A 22,492-nucleotide genomic window follows, 5' to 3' on the forward strand; every position below is an offset into this window, starting at 1 on the left:
TTTGAGCGTTTAGCCTTCCGCTGCGGTGAGCTACTGTGGTGAAGCGCAAAAAGTGAGTATGAAAGGCTGCCAGCCCCGTCTTTCTTGCTTTCACATTCAACGCGCATTTTCTTAGTGACTCTTTGACGGGAGTATAGTAGCAACATGAAGTTTATTTTGGCCGTTGGGTGGGTCCCTCAGCTCCGGGGCTCCACTGGTCTCTGTGACTCGCTATAGGCTTGATCGAGAATAGCTCTCTGGCTCTCTAGGTCTTCGATAGAAAGCCGTGCTTCACACTGCCTGTTACGTGGAATTTGCCCCATAAGGGGGCGAATTGGAATTTGGAGGCCATAGTTTACACGTTCACGCTACGCGGGCAAGAGCTAGCCTCTACCCGCACCAAGGACAGGTATCCCCATAGAGTGCAGGGTGTATCTTACTGAGTATTAGGAGGTGTGGCTGTGTGTATGTCTGTATGCAGCACGAGTCTCTCTCTCTCTCTCTCTCTCTCTCTCTCTCTCTCTCTCTCTCTCTCTCTCTCTCTGTGTGTGTGTGTGTGTATGTGTATGTGTATGTGTGTGTATGTGTGTGTGTGTGCGTGTGTGTGTGTGTGCGTGTGTGTGCGTGTGTGTGTGTGTGTGTGTGTGCGTGTGTGTGTGTGTGTGTGTGTGTGTGTGTGTGTGTGTGTGTGTGTGTGTGTGTGTGTGTGTGTGTGTGTGTGTGTGTGTGTGTGTTTCCCAACATTAGCATTTCAACGGGCTTCATAAAATCGTCATGTCCTCCACTTGCTCACTGCAGGACGAAGGTTTCTCTCCAAAAGCGCTCTCCGATTACCCACGTCCTGTGTCATCTTACAATCTCTCTCTCTCTCGCTCTTTCTTTCATTTTACCTCCATTCTCATTAGGAAAACACAAGAAGACCTCTAAAAAAAAGTTTGCGAAGGTTTACTTTCTCCTCAAGGGCGTCCAGGCCCCTTATTACAAGGCAGAGAACAAACACGGTGAAGTGGTGATAAAACATATTACACATACAGTGAAATAATGGGTCCTTGTACACATTCACTGACCTTATCGCTGGACCTTTTGTTTCACCACCCTTGGCTGCATTTTCGTTCCTTTGACACCACGCCCTCTTACTGTATACTGGGGTCAACGGTTATCTGTTAAAACGACTTACCAACAGTACTGCTTTATCTAAACAGCAAAAACTGCTACTTCTTTATCTCGTCACTGCATCATAGAAAATCAACAACCCGCGTTCGCTCCGTCCACTCTCGTTTTCGTTTTATTATCCGTTTAAGCTAAGCGTACATATTTGTTCGTTTCTTTCGTTGCACCACTCTTCGGCACTCTCCAGCATCCTTCGTTCTTTATTCTCCTCCAAGCTTGCGAGTAGACGCGTCAAAAGGGCATTCCCGTCCAAGCGTTGCGGCGAATCTCATTTCCAGATTAGTATACGCTACAGAAGCGCTCGCGCCTGCAGTTGTGCTACGCCGCAGTGTCGCGGTGCTCAGCCGCTAAGTGGCCCGCCTAACAGATTACCATATGCGAAATACGGTCGGTGCGCGGCGTCCCCCTCTCCCGCACCTTCATTTCGAGCGCGGATTCTCGGCGTGATACGCAACTGGCGTATATGATCTGCCACGCGCACTGGACGACGACGCTTCAAGTCTGCTCGCGTTCAGCCGAGCGTTCACCGCTCTCGGGTCATTCCCTTCGGTGCGGCTAAGTGCGTTCGCTCAGTCGCCTCCGCCACCCACCGCCTCGACAGTTCCGTGCATTGCAGTCCAAAGCTAGGTTTAGTGTCAGCGCATCAGTAACGAGAGCCGGATACGTGTTACAGAGAAGAAAGGCGTCGCCCACTGCACGCTACTACCATGGAAGAAAGGTGCGAAGGAGCATTCCGTAGGGAAGCCAGCCCTGGAGAGCAAACTCCCCGATAAGCCATTCCCTTCGCTTATTTTTCTCTCAACGCGTCGGCCCAACACGTGGCCTCTGAGACTCCGCTTATTGGCCGAGGATGTTTAGTTCTCTGCAGTACGCAAGCATAAACTTGCGCCACGGCCTGCCGGCAGCTGCAGAAAGCAGCAGTTCAGGGAGGGTTGCCGAGTGTCGCAGAGGAGCGGGAAACACTCGGCAACCCTCCCTGAACGGCTACTTTCTGCAGCTGCCAGCAGGTGGCAACACAAGTTTGTGGTAGCGTCGTCGTGGCACTAGCATTTACCCCCTTAAATAAAGGTAACATTGCAATATTTTTTTTCGTTAAAAGCAAGCAGTTAACTGTTCCAAGTGTTACACTGGATGGCGGTGACTACAAAATGCGATCTTTCTACGAAAATCGAGCAAGAACAGTGCAGCGATAGACGCAATGCCTTCGTTTCGAACATACGAACATGCACGTCACTGTATGGCAGCACTATTTGCGTAGCTTAAGTTTCGTTGCAGTTATAAAGCTGCCGCTGACTTTCATCTGTCACACCTATGACGTCACGCTGTGCTCTTTAAAAACCGAGCACCCAGGAGGGATCCTTGCTCACCCAGGACGGATTGAGCCTGGTTGGCGTCCGATAAACAGTTTCGTACTTGACCGTCGTCTTGTTGCCTTTTACGTATAACCACGAACGTCACAGTTGCCCACCACGAGGCGTATTCCTTTCGTGACGCCTCCGTTCAGCTGACGTCACGCGAAGCGCGATCACACAGGCGGACAATGGAGGAGCCTTCGTTCCGGTTGGCTGCACGCTAGCTGTGGGCTTCGCTGCATTGCACGGAGTCTATGAGGTGGAGTTTAACTCGTGCGTAGCGGTCGCTCGCCGGGTGCCTGTTTTCGGCATCCACTCGCCGCGCGTCACTCGACCCCCCTCCCCCCCCCCGCCCCCACCCCGACTGCTCATCCGTGGAAGCCTCATTTACATATAGAGGGTCGTCGTCTCGCGTGCCACTTATGAGCGCGCCGACTAGGCTCTGAGACCGAATAACGTTGGCTGTCTAGACCAAGGTGGTTATGTACAAGGAGCTTCTGGAGAGAGCAATCTAGTGACACTTCAAACAGGGAACAGAGATTACCTCTTTATAACGACGGCACATATAAATAGCCGAAACAAATTATCTTCTATCTAAATGTGCAAAACACATCGACAATAAGCATAAACAAAGAAAAGAGGGAAAAAATGGCAGAAAACTGCAAGTAGGCTTCACCCAAAGCCACCTGTGGTTTCGGTTAGAAATTGTACGGACAGCTGTCGTCACATACGAACCACACACGTGTACATTTCATTTGCTTCACATCACATGTCTGGCTCATCTGACCGTGTTTGCAAAAGAAAGCGATCGAGTCGCGTGGTAAGTTTAATTATTCCTCTTCCAGTGTACACCTGCTCTAAACCAGCAAATGACACTTCCTGCCCGTCATTACTGCAGTGTTGGCCGAAGGCGTTTACCCAGGAACTTCGTGCTCAATACCGAAACTCAGCAAGAAAGAAACGTTTCTGGTAGGTTGATTGTAGGTAACACCCGTCAATGAAAGGGTTATAGAGATTTAGCCTGTCCGTATCCCCATTACCATTTAACGGAATACCGCGTTACCGTAGAGGCAGTCGCGAGAAGTCGCGGTGGTGCCGCCACCTTTGTCGCAGAGTTTAATCAGAGAGGACACACAGCTACTAGTGCAATGACCAACCACAAATTATACTCAGCATCTGGTGTATTGCGTCGGCGTCGACGTAATCGTTAACGTGTTGTATGTTTTCAGTATTTTATGCGAAGCATATTACTAGAGCTCAACCCAGCTCCTCAGGCGCGGCGGTGTCGCCTTCAATGACCTTTAGTGACCCCATGCCATACCACGTGACACCGTGACGTCACGACAGAGGAGAAACGGGGCTCCAACTCGCGCCGTCGCTCGCGGCGTCGCCTTCAAGGTTGACCACGTGACACCGTGACGTCACGACAGAGGAGAAATGGGGCTCCAACCAACACCCTCTGAGTTGGCACAGCGCGAGCGCCAGCGTGGAAGGAGACTGCCGTCCTCCTCTCCTGCAACCCCCACAAGGAAGAGAGCGGCGGGAGAAGTGGAGGGCTGCCCTTTCCGAGCATCCCTTACTTAGTCGTAGTACACCATGGTTGGCACTCTCACGTTCCCGTATTCACACGCATTCATACTTTGCAACACTCACTATTCATAGCTATTTCTACTCGCGCACCCACTAACGCTCCCACTATATATATACAGCGTCCACTCAGACTATAGCTCACACACACACACGCTGTACGTCCACCCGCACTCGCTCACAGTCGCTCACGTTCACATTAACGTCCACTGAGTATGACTGTCACTCGTACTCCCGTCAACCGACAGATGTCACTCCTGTTCGTGCTCACGCACGAACAGGAGTGACAGGAGTGAGTCAGGAGTCGATGGCAACCAAAGGTCAGTGGGAAGCCTCGTATTGGGCGTTCACGGGAAGACTACAAATGGAGCTGTGCAGGGTGATATGGGGTGGACATGTTATGAAGTGAGGGAAGCTCACAGTAAAATTGATTAAGAAAAACCACTGAGGAGTATATGGAAGAGAGCAAATGGGCTGGGAGAGTGTTCCTGGTATTTGTACAGGAAAAACATTGATACACAGTGGAGAAAAAGAGCTAGGAAGCTTACCAGCAACTATGGTGACCTGCACGGTGAGCAACATGTCAACAAAGAACGTCGAGCGAAAAGTCAGAGAGGCTGAGATAATCTCATGGGTGTGGGGCAATGGAAAACAAACCGGCTATGAGTAACTAGTCAAAAAGAAAAAAATAACCAAATCAGGAATGAAACAGTTTATGATAACTCAAAGCAAAGTTCATTGCTTTTAGAAGCGAGATCCGGATGCCTTAGAACACGCACTTATAAAGCGAGATATAAGAAGCAAGTGTTTGCTGCGGCAAAGCTAGAGAATTTGACGATGTTTTTCCAAACAATGCTAAACTCTTACCTATCAATATCTGAACAATATTCTGAAAGACCACCTTGCACACCTGGATACAAAGACTGTTATAGCAACTGATGCTTCTGTCTGTGAAGAAAAGGCAGGTGTGGGAATTGTATCACCCCATCTAAATTGATCTTTTTCGATTCCGCTACCTGACTACACGCCTATATTTCAGGCTTTATTATTGGTAATTGTCTTAGACTTACGCAAATTACCAACATCTGAATTCCCGCTTCTCAGTTTTCCTTGGAATAACAAATGGTACTCTAGAAAAATTGAAGTAACGATTACAAGACTGCGGCGCCCACGACTCCCCATCTGGCTGATGCGCTTCCCCCTGCTGTCGCAGGACGCTGTCACATCACCTCGCCACTTGCATTAGAAAAACTGGTCGTCCGTCTCTCATGCATAAACGCGAAGCTCTCATGAAGGAATGCGAGTTCTTTAATGACGTTGACCCGAGTCTCCCAGTGTCGCGAAGACGGGAAAATGCGCGGGTGGCCGCTGGTACCCATTTTGCCCCAAAACGGGGGAAGCCGGACTGCCGTGGCCTGCCTGCTCCGGCTTTTCCGTATATAGGCCCATAGATGCCACTGATCCAAAATTCTGTACGGGCTACAGTTTTCACAGTCGACACTCTTGCACCATAACACTCGCACGAGTACAGCCCGGGCGCGCGTCTGCACGCTTCGATGTCATAAAGCCGCCTAAAATATGTGCTCAAAAACACCGCGCTCAGGTCCTCCGAGATCTGCAGTACTACGTTGCACACCACCACTACCAGAGGTCCCCGCTGCTGTTTTCTCATCTCTGTCGACGTTTAATAGATGGCGCGACCCGTCAGGACATGTGGCGACGCCTCTAGACCGCTACGAGAGGCACTCGTTTCACCGCGCTCGTGGTTGAAAATGGCGATCATGACAGCGCCGTCGGTGTTGCTCGCCGTGGTGTTTCTAGCATCGAGCTCCCACGTCAGCGCGCTCGGCGAACTTGTCGAGCTCGACGAGAACTCGTGGAGTCAGCTTCTCGAAGGGGAATGGATGGTCGAATTGTGAGTGAGCCGCAGCTTCAAACTTTTTCGCCGTCGTTTTATCGCAAGAACATCTGACGACCGGCTCCCCCGTTGTTCCGGGGCGGGGTTTTTTTTTTTTGCAACGCTAATCGCGTATTCTCTTCATTAAAACTTCGCGTTATCAGCGACGCTTCGACCCACACACGTACGCGAACACCCTGCTCCGTCCTCTCTCACGTCTCCATAGGCCTTCATTTTGCTTGCATCGTGACTTGCGTGTCGTTTCAAAAGCGCCGATGGTGCGATTCGTTGCAAGATTTGTCCCCAATTGTTTGTCACACGAGACATCGTAAATTTCTTGCGTTGTTCCTTATCTTTCCAGCTTCGCGCCATGGTGCCCGGCGTGCAAAGCGCTCGGGCCTGTCTGGAACGACTTCTCGAAGTGGAGCAAAGACCTGGGCGTCAAAGTCGCCCACGTTGACGTCACCACGAACCCAGGTGAACAGAGCGATTTCGAACCAAACATGCGGGCAACGGCTCGTTTACCGTCGGGATCATATTGCACTTTCGATGCCGTTTTGTGACGTGCAACTGACGGGAAGGAAATGGTTTCTCCAATTGCAGGTCTGAGCGGGAGATTCATGGTGACAGCGCTGCCGACCATCTATCAGTGAGTCGGAGTAGTTTTGCTCAATCAAACTTTTGCAACGCAAAATAGTCTTGCGGCCTACGTCGTGTATTCGGCCTGACGAGTTTACGTAATACTTGGCAGCGCTTTTGCAAAGAGCCTGGCAGAGCTCGTTTCGTAGTTCAGCTGTACATATTTTTCTAACAAAATTTGCTGCACAGCCCGTGTCATTTCTATCTAGAGTGACGGAACACTGTGCTGCTGAGCGAATAATAATGTATTCGAGGGCATATTCAGGATTTGGCCGATGGTGGCAGAGCTAAAGGAAGTCCACGTGAACCTGCTGACTGCGCTTTCTTCAGTACCTCATCTTGAATCCAGAGATTTCTGTGAGAGTGTGCTTCTTTTTTATACACAGTACAAGGCTATAACGCTCTAGACAGTCGTGATGGAGGTGGTACAATGCTTACTGCGCTTTGTCACGCACAAATCTCGCACATATAGAACCCTTTTATAATTGTAATGCTAGCCTACCGGCGAGGCTGTTTGCCCAACTAATGGCATCGTAGTCAATTTTTGCAACTAGCGTCTCTACAAGCACAGTTCGCTTCTATTATGTCATGGAAAATGTATGTGTGCCTCTCGTGACGAAACCATGCAAACGGGAGACAAGCCTCAGCAAGTGCAGCTTGCACATCATGTTCACTTGAACAATCACTGGCGCCGCCATTAGCTGGGCAAATAGGGCAACTGCGCGTTGCAAAGAAGCAGACTTGCGAATGAGGAGATGGATTCATTGTGACTCACATCGCACATGTTTGCCTGATTTTTGATGTAGTGTCAAAGATGGCGAGTTCAGGCAGTATCGCGGCACCAGGGACAAGGAGTCGTTCATCAACTTCATCGAAGAGAAAAAATGGCAGAGCATAGAGCCAGTCTCTACCTGGAAGAGTCCCCAGTCCATACAGTGAGTCCTTTGTGTTCTGGCACTTTGTGCAAGTGTTTGTGAAGCAATTGTTTGAGCCGATTGTTTGAGCCACCTCGGATGCAGTGTATTGTCCTAGACGCAGGCCACACAGGCAGCCCATCTGTATTAGCTTAGTTGTAGAATCTTTAAGCAAGGCAGTGAAAAGCATTTATTCGGTGCCTGTGATTACATTTTGAATTTGTCGAAGCAAGTCGTGCACATTTGCACTTCATGGGCCCATGAACCTATTGTTTTGAAATTCCACAGATGCATTTTTTTTGTGCTAGACACGGGCCAGACAAATGCATTTGTTCACACATCTGTATTAGCTTGGTTGCAGACACTTAAGTAAACAGGCCAGCAATGAACATTATTCATGCTATGCCTATAAAAACTTCTGTGTTTTGAATTTGTTGAAGCAAGTCGTGTGCTTTCACACACCAAGTGTTCGTGTACTGGTTGTTTAAACCTCCACAGATGCAATGTTTTTTTGCTAAACACCAGCCAGACAGATGTGATTGAAAAGTGCCTGTGATCACTTCTATGTTTAAAATTTTTCAAAGCAAGTCATGTGTATTCACACTTGTCTGGAACAAAACAGCATCATTTTGACCCCCCTGTCAACTTATATGGGACACTGAAGGTGAACAGGTACTCTGCTGGCCACGTATTGCATTGTAAAAGGTTCCACTGTTCCCGATTTTGATGTCTGCAATGTCCAGTGAGTCTTAGCGCCTCACCAAAGTCAAGTCAGGATAGTACACTGTTGAAGGACCTGGCGCTGTATTTTCTTTCAATGAATACGTGCCCTAATGCATTTTTTTTAATAAGACCTACTAGTAACAACAATATAATATTATGAGCACAATGTTTGCTTTGTCCATTTTTTCTCAACACAATTTTCTTCTTAGTTGGGCTGGTGCCAATAGCAATGCTCTGCCTATTGCTCCTTTTGTTGCTTTCTTTGCTTTTTGGGTCCACTTGTGGTAACCCCTCAAGAATGGCGCCTCGCAGTGGTACCAGAGAGCGACAAAAGACTGTTGACTGGGCGGGTGGGACACGTTGACAGCCGTTGCTTCCCCGTAACCTAGAAGGTTGGGGAGGTTGTGCATATGTGCATGGGATTTCACTCGGGCATAACTGATGATTACAAAGAAATTGCCCAACAATAGCTTGCGTCTATATGAGCTGTTGCACAGGTCTGTGACATCGTACACGGGACCTAATATTAGAGGGCTTTGAAAACCATGGGAAAGAGCAGGTGATCTATACTGTGCAATTGTCGGCCTCCCTGCTGGATGCAACAAAATAATAATTTGCTCACATGCTCATGTTATGTTGCCTGCAGATCATCATAATTTTCTTATACGTAGTGTTCTAAGAGTGTTGCCGTGCGGCTTTAGAAACAACCACAGAAATTGGGTTCTTGACTATGCTGCTGCATTTCAGTTTCCCTCATTTGTACATAAAGGGTGTGTAGTATCATGCTGGGTGGCCTTGTTCTCACGCCCATCTACGTACCACTCGTATGGCATATCTGACTGGCCGCTTCAGGGTTCTCTGGCACTGCCATCAAAATCTGTTTAAGACAGCAGTTAAGCTCTACTGCATGCATAAGTGGGTTTCATTGGCAATAATTGACTGTAATAAACCACTCAGATTTGTTTGTTCTCATAATGCAGCTTCAAGGGACCCCTTGCCAGGCTCCATTAGAGGTTTTCGTTATACACAAAATGTTGCAGGGTGCAGTGACAGGAGTGTTTTACTGCGAGCACTTTTCATATTGGTTTGTTGTTAGAGGTAAATGTCGCAGCATTATGCTGCTTGGAAGTAACTTCTCTGCCAAAGTAGACTCTCTCCCCCCCTTTGATCATAAGTCACATTCTTTCCCTGCGTCCTCTCATACCAGAGCCGTAAAGCCTCGTCACATTTGCCTCATGAACCCCGCCATGTTCGTCCTTTTAATTCTTCTTTTTGTTTTTCGATGCTGCAACGTGCACTTCGTGGTGGCTCTTGTGCATTCTGTGTTTCGATGATTTACCATAGTCGCATGCCTGTGAAAAGGCAGGCAGTGCGTCTGACGTTGAATCTCCAGCAGTAAGGGAGGCTGTTTAGAGGGAAAGGGTGCGCGGCCCTTTGTTTGAAATTTGTGCCGTTTTTATGCCATGCAGTGATGCAATGCACCGTGTGGGATTTCGTACATTGCAAACAGAAATTGTCTGCGTGTGATCTCTGTGACGCGCTTGTCCTTGCAGTGCCGAAACTTGGTGTGAGTGGTGAGCTAGCCTTGCCAATATTCACAACACTCTCAATTTTCATAGCACTTTCATAGCACAATTTTCGTGCTCTCAAAGAATCGGTCAAATGTGCCATTGGTGTGAGCACAAGGCAGGCGATCTTGCAGTTAAGCAGGGTTACAGAAATAGCGGACCTATTTTTAACCCGACTAAGTCTGACCTCTTTGCATTCTTTCTTTCCTCTAGGATGTCCATGGTGGCTCAGTTCTTCAAGTTATCCATGAGTTTGAGGGTATGTACTGGCACGCAGCCTGATTTACCATGCTCTACAGCATCAAAGCGGTCCCTCTGCTCTTAGGGCACAAGAGACCGAAAAATGAGGTCATATAGAAATTTGCACATCACCATTTTACTGGGCAGCAGACAAAACAAGGCTTTAACTTGGGGCCAACGTTTTGTGATGAAATACATGCGCAATGCATAAATGCTTTTGTTATGCAACTGCTCACCTGGATTTGGATAAAAAATAAAAAAGAGGCAAATTCTACTTACTCCAGGAAGCTGAATATTTATTAGGGCCTCACTTGTTTTTCAAAGATTGGCTAAAAATTTGCAAACCTAAAAAACAATTGAAGTGCAGTGTTTTGAAATCTAACTCTGCACCAAAAACGCGTACTATCGCACTTCCGCAAACTGCATCTGTTACAACACCAGACGTGGATAAATGTAGTAAGAGCTCAAATCTCACGTGAAATCGTTAACAATGTTTGAGGGTTTTTCAAAAGTTGTACTCGCAAATTAATGGTATACTTCAGGTCGATGCATAATGCATCTATTTTGTCTGCCTTTGGATGTGTCGATGAGTGCAGTCTATAGCATTCTAAAATGCTCTTTGCATTGGAGTGAAGAAATACCACTTTCGTCTCCATGGGTCATGAAATAAAAGGGAGCACTTGGATTCGAGAAAATGCGGCTTCTCCGTTTCTTGCATCCTGCTCATTATTCTGTCTGCCAACGAGGAAGTGAGATAGCCGATAATGTATGCTGCCAGAATAGCATTTGCATAATTTTTGCTAGGCACCTAATGACTTAAAGGAAGTCGCATGGCTAGAGCTGTGCAATATACTTCTTGTTAGTTGCTCAATTTCCACCTCCACTACCACATCTTTCAGTCTAAAGCTGGCGCTCTGTGTGTGTGTAGTCTGTGGCTTTCCGCCACAAGTGTGATGCGCCCGCCGTAGTGACTCATGGGCTCTTGGGTGTTGTGCTACTGGACGCAAGGTTGTGGGCTCCATTCCCAGCCACAGTGGTTGCATTTTTATTAGTTGCATTATGCAAAAACGCCCGTGTACTTGGCTCAAGTTAACGTTAAGCTGTTATAGTACATCTTTAGGGCACCCTGGGGCTTGCCAATATCCCTTCTTTTTTATTTTTTCAGTGTTCTGAGGGGTACCTTAATCGAATGTGAGAAAAAAAGTGCAACTAAGAAAATATCATGTCATTACTTTTATACATAAAAATAGTTGACTGTAGTGTTTGGCTTAAAGAAATAAACCATGCATAGGTAGTCTACAGTTGGAGATAGTCAAGCCCACTGATAACACCGCCAGCTTTAACATTGCATAGGATATAATAAGAAGCAGCTGATGCACCGTCAACTTTTCTATGTGTTCTACGGTAAAATAAGCTGCCTACTACAGTGCTCCCGTGCTGCGTTTTACCACCGACACTGCCTTTTCCCATGTGCTGTATTTGGGCTTAGGAACAGCTGTGTCACATTTTAGTGTGCTCTCATTCTCATGTAGGCCCTGCATACAACGTTGGTTGACTACTACGGCATCCCATACTGGGGCTCGTACATACTCTTTGCCCTGGGAACAATCATCATTGGTGCTGTCTTGGGTCTGGTAAGAGACACCACTTCTTTCCAGCATAAGTGTCATTCAGTGTCGGTGGAGAAAGATGCCCAAACTGTACTGGGTGACAACCTAGAAATTTGGCACAAGCTCCACCCACAAAACTATGCTGCGTCTGCCAGCCCTGTCTCCACGCTACAAATCCTAAGACAGCTTTAGAATAGTGTTTGCAAGCAGGCTTAAGCACATTACAAGCATGAAGGAATAGTGTTGTCCTCGTGTGCGTGATCCACACGCTACTAGCTTTCTGTGGCATGCATGAGCTATGGTAGTGTGTGCTATTTGGCAAGTTTGGCGCACATAATGTTTATGTACACTATTGGATAACATCAAACGTGGCGGAATCCATGTCTCCTGCTTCAGTCCTAGTTGTCTCTGTGGCTGTGTTCTTGCAATTGTTCATTATCAATAAATGGTGAAATAAGCTTTCGCTTCCTCTGAGTTTTCCTCAATTGCAAGTTACACGTGCTTAACGTGCCCAGTTTCTGAAATCACTGGGTTCCTGAAATAGCTTAGTGCTTCTGGCTTTCGTAAGTCTAATAGCTGGTATTCGTAAGCCAGCATAGACCCGACTGGATGGTTGTTAACGGAGTAACTTGGCTTGGACATGTCTGGCATGAGGCACCGGACAACACTTTGTCTCTTAATGTTTTCTTGACATTCTCATTTCTGTGCATTAGACTGTCTTCAAGGAGCAGGCAAAGGGCCTGCGTTTAACATATATGTAAGCCTGCGCAGAACACTATTCCAAAGCTGTGAGTAGTTGCCACCAAATACTGCCGCTGAAAGAAGTCACCTCTGCCATTTCAACACAGAAGTGAGTTTAAGGTGACGCTAAAGAGAAACAACAGATCAGTTTAGGCTGATAGAGCATATTTTCAAAACTCTGTGTTCATTAATTTGCAGTAATGGGTTGTTTACTAGAGGCCTCAGTATTCGGTACGTCAGTGTGACATCACACTTACATATATATTCTGTACTTGGGCCATATTAGTTAACTACAAGTTCTTGAAGCTTGCTAACTTAAGTCTTTGACTCTTTTAAAATGCAATTTAGTTTAACTTTAGCAAAAAAAAATTGAGTCGGCCCGAGAAGCCGCTGTCAAAATCAATGGTGTTGCAGCAAGTTACTGCAAGAAATTGGAAATGGCGCCAGAACCTGTGTCGTTGTCGTGTTTTCTGGCTTGCCATTCCTCGTCCTGTGGTAAGAGTGGCTTTGTTGGCATCTTGGAAAGGAAATCTATGCTTTTTCTTTGTCTTTCTAAGTTGGACAGCAGTGTATTTGCCACAGCATTCTTAGGTTGCCACCAACTACCGTATTTACTCGCATAATGATCGCACTCGCGTAATGATCGCACCCCGAACTTGCCACAGTGATATGTCATGTGCCAAGTCTAGCTAATAATGATCATGTTTACCATCTGTCAAATGCTACACGAATGACTCTTCAAGACAGACCAAGCGGTCTTCACACACCAAACATTCTTAAGCAGATGCCGATGTCATTCCTTTCATCACTTTCTGCATTTCCACGAAAAAAAAAAGCTACAACCAAGCTTGCTTTTATTATGTGTAGGCTTTATAATGGTTGTGTTCAACAACAACAAAAAAGGCACTTTTCGATTCTCCTCGTCTGCACTCGTGGGCACGCAACAAATCGCGAGCGGCAATGATAGTAGCCACGTTTGCACTGATGCGTTAGAAGTGTACCCTATTCATACGCCAACGCTTGTAACACAGCTAAGATATTCACCCACCCTTCGCGGAAACGTGCCATATTAGGATAGTAGTGAAGACAAATGCCGCAGTTTCCGCAGCATGCCCGCCATGTGTTTCTTTATCACTGGCAGCTAAGCGTGCCCATCTGTTTCTGTCCCCTCAAAGTGGACATGGCTACGTTATTGGGCAAACTTGCCAATATTAACGATATTATTCATTACTGATACGGAAGAAACCGTTTCAATGCACGTAATGTACTCACGAGAAGAAAAAATCGTGTTCGGCGCGTTCAGCTTGCTCCGCCGGCTGCCATTTTTGTTTTGGTGTCCCGCACTGTTACAGCAGCAGCCACCTGCTTGTTGACCTGTTGTCATTCCACAGTAAACACGGGATGAAAAAAAAGATCTTTCTTTTCGCGGGGAATTTAACCCGCGTAATGATTGCACCCCTGAATTTGCGTCAATATTTTTTAACAAGAAAATGCGATCATTATGCAAGTAAATACAGTACTTGCTTGTGTGCAAAACAAGATGTCAAACCATCTTTTGACATCTTAATAATCTGTGTATTGCTGTCTATGTTCTATCCAGCAGAAAGAATCTGGTGGTAAAGCGAGGGTCTCATTATTTTGTGACACAGTATGAAGCCAAGCAAAGTGTAGGAGGAACATCTTTCTTTTTTTCAGTCATTGTGTACAAGTTAATTGTGAATGATTGTTTGAATTATCAATGAGGCTTTGAATAGAATTGATGGAAAAGAGTGGCTAGAAGATATAGCCCTGTTGGTGCGGGAAATCGAGTGTGCGTGAGGCTCACAGACACCTGAATGCTCCAGCGTAAGCTCGGCATTTTTTGTGCATCTCAAGCCGTTGACTAAGTGGAGTATGTCAGATTAACAACATTTTTGCCTTTTTTTTTTTTTTTGTGGAGCTTTGCGTTACTCCCCGGGGTTCAGCATGGGTGTGGGTGTTTCTCACCGAGTAGAGAATGGAGCAGTCGCAAAGCACACAGCACATGTATAGCTATTATGGACCCTATGAATGTGCTCGTGACCAGCTCTTGAATGTGCTCGTGACCAGCTCTGTTTACTAAAGTACTACACAATGAAAAGAAAATAGTACCTAACTATCCACACTGCAACAAATATCTGCCTTCAAGCTGACAAGAATGTCTGCTTGGTCGGTTTCTCACCCATCTCGAACTCGTTCGGCTCTCACCAAGCAGATGCGGGGAAATTAAACTTCACACATCTGGTGATCTTTTGCACAGCAGTTAACCGAAACCTTTCAAGAAAGCTTTTTGTAACATAGATTCACCAAAGTATGTTGCATCTGCCTTTCTTTTTATTATTTGCAGTTGATTGTATGCATCATAGACACAGTATTCCCAGCAAAACTGCCCGCGTACAAACCTGTGAAGAAGTCAGAATCTGACAATGAAGAGGAAGAGGGCGAAAGCGAGTCTGAAGGCGGCAACAAGTCTGTGAGTGAAAGCTTGGCTTTGATGTTCAGAGTTGCCCTTGTCTTCCTTTGAATCACTGAATGCATTGTTGCACCTTAGGCCTAAATACTGATACCTTTCTTTGTTTGGATCACTTCTTCATGCATGACTCAACCTAACCTTCCTAATGTAACCTTCATGCTGCCGTGCTGCAGAGTATCGATAGAGGAAGCAAGAGTATTCTAAAGGCCTCCATGTGCAGATACTAATTTTTGAAACTGGAACGACTAAAAAGCGAATCAAATATTTTCAAATAGTGAGCAGGCTTTTTCACCGTGAATATAAAACAATGTTTACCCATTTTCTTCACAACATTGGTAAGCTTGTGTCATCGCATTTCACATTATGAAGTATAGTTTACCAAACTGCAAATGGAGCGTAAGGAACCAGTAAGCACCTTGTTTGTCTACTCAGGGTTATCAAAGCATCCGTGGTGACCCAAAAAATTGTGACAGAACCCATCTCACAATGACTGTCGACAGTAATGCATTAGCACTGGATCAATATGGCAACACAACACACTGCCAACATTGTAAGAGTTCGGTTCAGACATGTAAAAAGGGGTAACTGGCCAACGCCGCTGTCCGACTCGTCCACGCTAAGGACGTTGTCGAAGTGAGGAAGATGTTCTCATGGAGGACGAGGAGTACTGGGTTTATTTACAATATCTACATTGTCCGTGACTGCGACAGTGAACCAACCAACAACACTCGATCCGCCAAACGTGTCTCACCTTGCTGGCTCTGCAGGTCTGTCCGAGGGGGACGCATTGTTAGCATCACGAAGTGATTCATCTCAGTGGTGCAGGAGAGGCTGGAAGGTCACTACCCCCGCTAGGCGATCGTAACACCATCGAAATGAGCTTTATGCACGAGATGTGTGCTGCAGTGGGACCCCTTGTTTGCGCTTCCCTAAGAATTCTCTGTGCCATCTAGCACTGCAGCAGGGAAGCCTTCGCGTGGCCTCCAAAACGCAGTGTGTGCCACTGCATGTGAGCACTGAAAAACGCGTCATGCGGCAACCATGCTCCTCAGTCACGCTTCTTTCTGGACACATTGCACCATCTGTGGCACTGGCAAGAAGTCCGTGCGTGGCCTCCGAGACAAGGAGCGCGGCGTGCGAATGCCGAGACTTGTTCCCTCTCTTGTCGCACACACAGTCGCACACACTCGGTAACCCAACTTGGGGAGAGGTTCACTGAGGAGTGGCATATACCTGTGGCATTCGTGGAGCAACCTGCTGAAGTGTCAGCGTAAAAGACGTTCATTGAAAAGCGGCACATTGCCCAGTGTATTTGTGCCGCAGCCTGCTTGAGGAACGCTTGTGATGCGAGTTAGATTCCGCTCAGCAGCGGACAAATATGAGGGATGTTTTTTCTTCATTCTAGAGTGGCACATTCCCAGTGGCACACGCCTACCGGCACATACTTGGTGACCCAAGTTAGCATCAAAGAGGTTCATTGAAGACCAGCACGGACTGAGTGGCATGCACCCAGTACTCCGAATTGGCTTCAAAGAACAGCGCTGTCTACCCAGTCCCGCGTCTACAGTACCCGTGCCGACAAGCGTCTCCCGTTGCCCCCTCAAATGGAGGACGTTTTTCTCATTGATCCTGAAGTCCCACCCGCCTTGAACGTTTGACGATGCCTCTGCGGCTAGCACAACTTCGTTGGAAGGCGGCACTATAGTAGCATCACCCGTTTGGTGCCATTACGATAACGCCTGGCCGATTCGACGCAGGTCATAATGACAATGTCGTTCGTGTACTTCAATAGCCTACTGGCGCGGCTAGTAGCAGCTACGATACTGACTTTTCTAGATGGCGCTAGGTATGCACCGTATTTGTCATTTTCAATTGCAAATTGGCGTGGTTTATAAAATCCTTAAATCTAAGCCGACCCTAGAGTTTGGTATACGATTATTTGAAGAAAACAATATTGGCCTTGATTCAAATAAGTGCGGTAACCCCCCAAAAATGCATGAAGTATCCAAAGAATGCTAATGCATTACAAGACAGTCTTGCAAGCCAGTTAACATCTGACTGTACCTTCGAGATTTAATCAAGGATGGGTGTCTGTGGCAATAGCAAAGCAAAGAGAAGTAAAATTTTTCTTTAGTTTGAATGATAGCCTGATGGCACCCACTATTGTACCAAGTAATCCTGCAACGAAGAGTATCCAGATTTAGTCCAAAAAGAACACACAGCTACAGCATCCATAAATAGTATCTAATTATATACCAACTGCCTGTCACCACACGAGTAAACAAAATTTGAGTGAATTATCATGGTTTCACCTGGCTCCCTGCAACATTCAATTTATAATTCAAAAGTTTAGAATATTCGTACACTCCTGCTTCCTTCAGCCTTCCTCGCTAGACAAGCGCTCTCCCGGAGTAAGGTACCAGCCGTTCTTCACACGGCATCGTTCAGATGGTGGTGATGCACAACTGTTGTATAGCTGCAACCCGCTTGATGCCTTTCCTAACGGGCAAAGCATCACCAGCAACCTTCCTTTCTGACATTCCCTCTTTAATTTTCCTTTCTACTCACTCACGGTGGTACAGTGGCTGTGGAATTCTGCTGTGAAGCGTAAGGTTGCGGGTTTGATTCCCTGCTGCATTCCACTGGGTGCAGAATTTGAAAGCACCCACATATTCCAAGCTTTGGGTGTCAAGTTGAAAAGTAATGCAGAGACATCCACTACGCTGTCCCTCCTGGCTCAAGTGTTTGGATCTTCACTAGGGTAAAAATTCGGGCTAGTTGATTGTTCATGATCTAACAGCAACGCATAAAACAAGAAATAGAATGTCGAAGGGCTTACACTGCAGCTCTTCTTCTATGCATCTTCTATGTTTGTCCCTCATTTTACTGATGGCTGTTAAACACTCTTTGAGATACTTAAGAAGGAGTACTGACAAAAATAGGATATTCTATTAGGCTACTTGGTTCGACACAGTGCTATATTCTAGTGTAGAGACAACAGACTAGACGAGACAGAGCGCTGCCTTGTCGCGCTGTCTTGTTACACAATCGCGCTCTCTCGTCCGTTGTGTTGTCTTGTCTTTGCACTGGGAAATGGCACTGTGATTTTTAAGCTTTACAAACTTCACAACATGTTCCTTGCAGGGCAAGGAATTGCACTTGGCAAGTGTGGAGGTCGGGAAGCATCAAATCTCATATTTTAATGCTCCGGCCATGGCGGCCGCATTTCGATGGAGGCGAAATGCGAAAACACCCGTGTGCTTAGATTTAGGTGCACGTTAAAGATCCCCAGGTGGTCGAAATTTCCGGAGTCCTCCACTACGGCGTGCCTCATAATCAGAAAATGGTTTTGGCACGTAAAATCCCATAATTTAATAATAAATATTTTAATGCTAAAGTTGTCTCTAGCCAAATTTGCGTCATGGACATTATCGTGATGTCATGAGTCATGAAACAAAGCAGTTTGCTGACATGCACATTTCTTCTGGTTGTGCTTGCACGTGTGGTAGCCGCAACGATCAACAAGCCGAAAACGTGGTGTGAACATACTGCCTATTTAACAGAGTAATGCTGTCAGTATTCCTTTAAAGGAGTAGTGACACAATGTCTTGCCTTTCCGCATTTTGCTTTCCTTTTTCATTAAATGAAAATGTCCTGAAAAGAAAGTTGAAAGGAAGCTCTAGAGAGAAAAAAATACTAGAAACCCTCAGAACATCCAAAATAATTTACTATAATAGCTTTCCTTCGAATCAGTTTTGGTTTTGTTTCATGGTAGATGTTATGTGTCGTGATGTCATGACGCAGGAACTTGGTCATTACATTGAAGCGCAATATTGTGACACTTTGGCGCTCACTCCGGCTCGTGCGGTTGTCAGCTATGCTGCTACTAGGTGCGTGGCTTGAAGCAGCAGCATAACGGATGGCCGAGCGAGCTGGATCGAGTGCCAAAATATACATTGTGGTGTTCTCCAATGGGACGCTCCTGCATCATGGCAAGGCGACAATAACACCTACCGGGAAAGGTAGCCAAAACTGGTTCGTAGGAAAGCTATCATAGTAAATTATTTAGGACGTTCTGAGGCTATGCAGTATTTTATTTTTCTGGGCTATTCAGTTCAAGCAATTTCATATAACACAAAAGGAAAGGAGAGCTTGAAAATGCTGTCGGTACTGCTTTAAAATTTGGACGAAAGTGCTGCCGCTTAGGTGCAGTTTTAATGTCGTCGCATCAAATTTGTTGCATCGCAGGACGACGACGTGATCCTGGACGACACTCTCGAGGAGAAGGACATCGGCGACGGTGAGGGTGCACAGCTGAGGAGGCGCAACCCCGAAGCAGTAGAGTGAGCATTTTGCCCACCCATGCTCCGAGGTGCTCAGGTTTCTCGACGAGCAATGACCACCGAATAACTGCCTCGGCGAAAGATGCGGGGAAATCTTGTTGTCTCGATAAGGTCTTTGGCACAAGCTTCGTCTTCGGGGAGAGGGCCCCCGCAGTTTCAAGCAGCTAGAGTTCCACGTGAAACACTAGTGGCTAATTCATGAACCAAGTTTGTCATTGTTTTTTTTTTTACTTTGTTATATGTGTGTGTGAAAATTTGCACTTCGGGAGGAGAGACTGCTTACGATAGTTGGGCTCCATTGTTAGTCAAGTCACTTTTTTGGGGATGCGGTTAAATGCAGTTAGTGGTCAAGCTAGGGTCAGTGAATGGGAATTTCGTGAAAGGGGATTTTATAGAAGGGGGCTTAAGTGATAGATGTGTAAAACTGTTTGAGCTGCACTCTCTGTCTCTTTCGTCGATCGTCTCTTGTTGTGAAAGCCAAAGGAATGTGTGGTCGTTTGTGGCTGCCAGTTTGCATGGTGCTTTGGTTTTAGCTGAATATATATTTTTTACTTGTTGGGCTTACGATTCCAGTACAGCTTATCCTGTGATATGCTTGGATATTCAATTCGAGAACAGGAATTGGCTTGTTGAAATCGATCAGATAAGCGCTGATGCGAATTGTCCAAAGGAAACGGAGTGTGGGTGTCTGTGTGCACAGGCTGTGCTACAAAAGTCTTGCTTGTATACAGTCTTTGTCAAAAGTTTCAAAGCCACTCCACAGACAAGACTAGTCGCCAAACCAACAACATTTCCGTTCAATATGTCTGCTGCTCCAAAGCTTATGAGAGCAGGGAGCAGTGTTCCTCTCGATTTCCGGAACTTTTGAGCGACAAAAGTTTCACAGGCACTCTTGGCGCAAAGCTCCCTGATGGATATCCAGTCACACATGTGCCAGCTTTGAAAGTTTTGACAGAGACTGCACGTCTGTGCAGCAGTCCGTTCGTTAGTCCAGACTTTCGAAGTGCAGGCTTCACACTTTCGGCTTACTTAAAGAAAACAATGGTCTCAGAGGGAGTGCCTTAAAAGAAACACATTCGCTTATCATTTTCTGTGTGCTTTGGATGCTTGTGTTTTTAGTTTGTGTCTCTTGCCTTGCAAGTTTATTGCATCAGGGAGTCCTATAACCATGTCACGTGGTAGAGCGAGCGGTGTCACATACGCATGTAGCATGTTTGTGATAGGTCTCCCGTGTGATTCGAATACAATTTCTGATGGCAGGGGCCAATGAAGAAGCGCACGCACGACAGCCAAGGTTTCTCTCGCCAGCAGACTGTTTACCTGCTGTCATGCGTCGTAGACGTGTTTACAGAACATGCATACCTGTGAGCTGGGTCTATGGTTGATGTGCAATGAATGTGTCGAGTACAACAGTGGCGGTGCTTGCGTTTTGACTATGCCACTCTGAAAGCTTGTCTTCTTAATAAAAGGTTGTAGTATTTCTAGGCTCAAGGTAATGTGAATGCCACGTTAGTTGCGCCGCACTCTTTGCTTGTGCACGTGGCAAGTCGCGGCGATGTGTGCACAGCACATGTACGTGACACGTTAGCCCCGGTAGAACATAGCATGTGACGGGTCAAGAATGCAGCTGAACGTGTGCCTTGAAGGCAGCCTCTAAGGCTAACTGCAAATGAAGTTCTGAGGAAAGAAAAGGGAAGGAGGGGAGTCTTCAGGTGCACATGATACGAACTTTGTGGTGTTAGCAACCTCCTAGGGAATCTACCAGTGTTTCTTGCGTTCTTATCCAAGTAATTAGTCTTAATGCGCAACCTTCTCTATTTTGCAACTTTATGGCCACATTGTCAATGCGAGATTTATAGAGCACACTTGGAAACATCTTTGTCGGTTGTTTGCAGCACTCTAGCTCTTGCGTAAATCTTTTTTCATTTGCGCATTTGAAAGAAAGCCGCCGTGGTGCTCAAGTGGTGCGCCATGGCAGCCAAGATGCACATCTACATCCAGAGTGTGCAGTTAGAAGTTTCTCTTTGCTGATTATAAGATTCTTACTAGCAGAATGCATACTCTGAATGGTTGAGCGAACAAATGTTAACTGTGCCATAATCGACATTGTCCAACCATTTCTAGTTTCAACGTAGCAGCTGAAATGCTTGCTTAAATAAAGCATGGCCGACCAAATTTCAAATTTACTGTTATATCTAATAACTTGTTATACGTATATGGGCTCTATCATTACCTTAATGAATTTTCTAATGTCGGAGGGATGAAAGACATACAAATCAACTTTCTTTTTGGGGGGGGGGGGGGGGGGGGGAAGGGGGTTGGGAAGGAGCCTTTCTGCATTGTTGACTTGTCACAGACTATATAACGTTGCTTATATGTTTAACATGGGCAAGCTTGATGGCATTATGTGTTCAATGCTTAAAGTCCAACTGCAGTGAAATTTTGTACCTCATGAAAAGGCTAGTTTCAGATAGCACAGACGTAGAGCAACTGCCATGCAAAATATTATATTTGAGATACGTGTGGATGAGTCGTGGAAAGCTCACAGGCAGACATTTTTGATTACAAAACTGAAGGAAAAGATTTGCGCCGTTACTGCTCACCGAAAATTATGCCAGTTCGGAACATATTAGAACCAGCACGGCGCCTGGGCAGATCAGATGGTGCCCATGGACAGTCGAGGATCACAGAGGCCATGGTCTGGTGCACACGTCATCTGCTTTGGTGCTATTTAAAGGCTGTTAATCAGGAAAGTGTACAACTGTCGACCCTGCAGATTTGCCAAGACTGCTTTAAAAGCATATATATTTGCTCATTTATAACCACTTCTGCCCAAGCGAAATTTCATTGCAGTTAGTCTTTAAGCTTGGTCATGTGACACTAGTGTTTGTATGTGCTATGGCTGCTTGGGCATTCCAGTCAAGATAGCAGCAGCAGAGCTAACAGGCATAGATCCCTCTCTGCCAGGGACAGCTAATGGGTTTCTCGTAAATGCTTGTTGGCGACACTGAAAAGAATCAGCATGTGTGTGTTGGAGACGTCTGCCTGGCTGCAAGCTACTACTGCTGTTTCTCTTTTTTTCCCCGTGAAATTTCAGTTGTAATGTGTTTGTCCGTAGCGTATTTATTTGCCGCACTCATTGCTTGCTTCTTTTTTTACTCCAAGAAATGCATTTTTCGTTGCTTTTCTTGAGGCAGCTTCTCTTGCGTGGAATAAAGTGTGGTTTCTACTTTTATAA

At 46.2% G+C, this 22,492-nt stretch overlaps 1 protein-coding gene across 1 annotated transcript; it reads left to right on the forward strand.

The window, feature by feature from the left end:
* The first annotated feature begins 5,829 nt into the window (after positions 1 to 5,829).
* LOC126533666 (thioredoxin-related transmembrane protein 1) lies at positions 5,830 to 22,492 on the forward strand. Its single transcript, XM_050180851.3, has 8 exons — positions 5,830 to 6,003; positions 6,347 to 6,462; positions 6,589 to 6,634; positions 7,431 to 7,559; positions 10,043 to 10,088; positions 11,602 to 11,703; positions 14,786 to 14,911; positions 19,160 to 22,492. Exons 1-8 carry the CDS (start codon positions 5,861 to 5,863, stop codon positions 19,256 to 19,258), a joined length of 807 nt encoding a protein of 268 aa, XP_050036808.1. The 5' UTR covers positions 5,830 to 5,860; the 3' UTR covers positions 19,259 to 22,492.

This window comes from Dermacentor andersoni, chromosome 7 (assembly GCF_023375885.2).
Source record: "Dermacentor andersoni chromosome 7, qqDerAnde1_hic_scaffold, whole genome shotgun sequence".
NCBI classification, from domain to species: Eukaryota; Metazoa; Arthropoda; class Arachnida; order Ixodida; family Ixodidae; genus Dermacentor; species Dermacentor andersoni.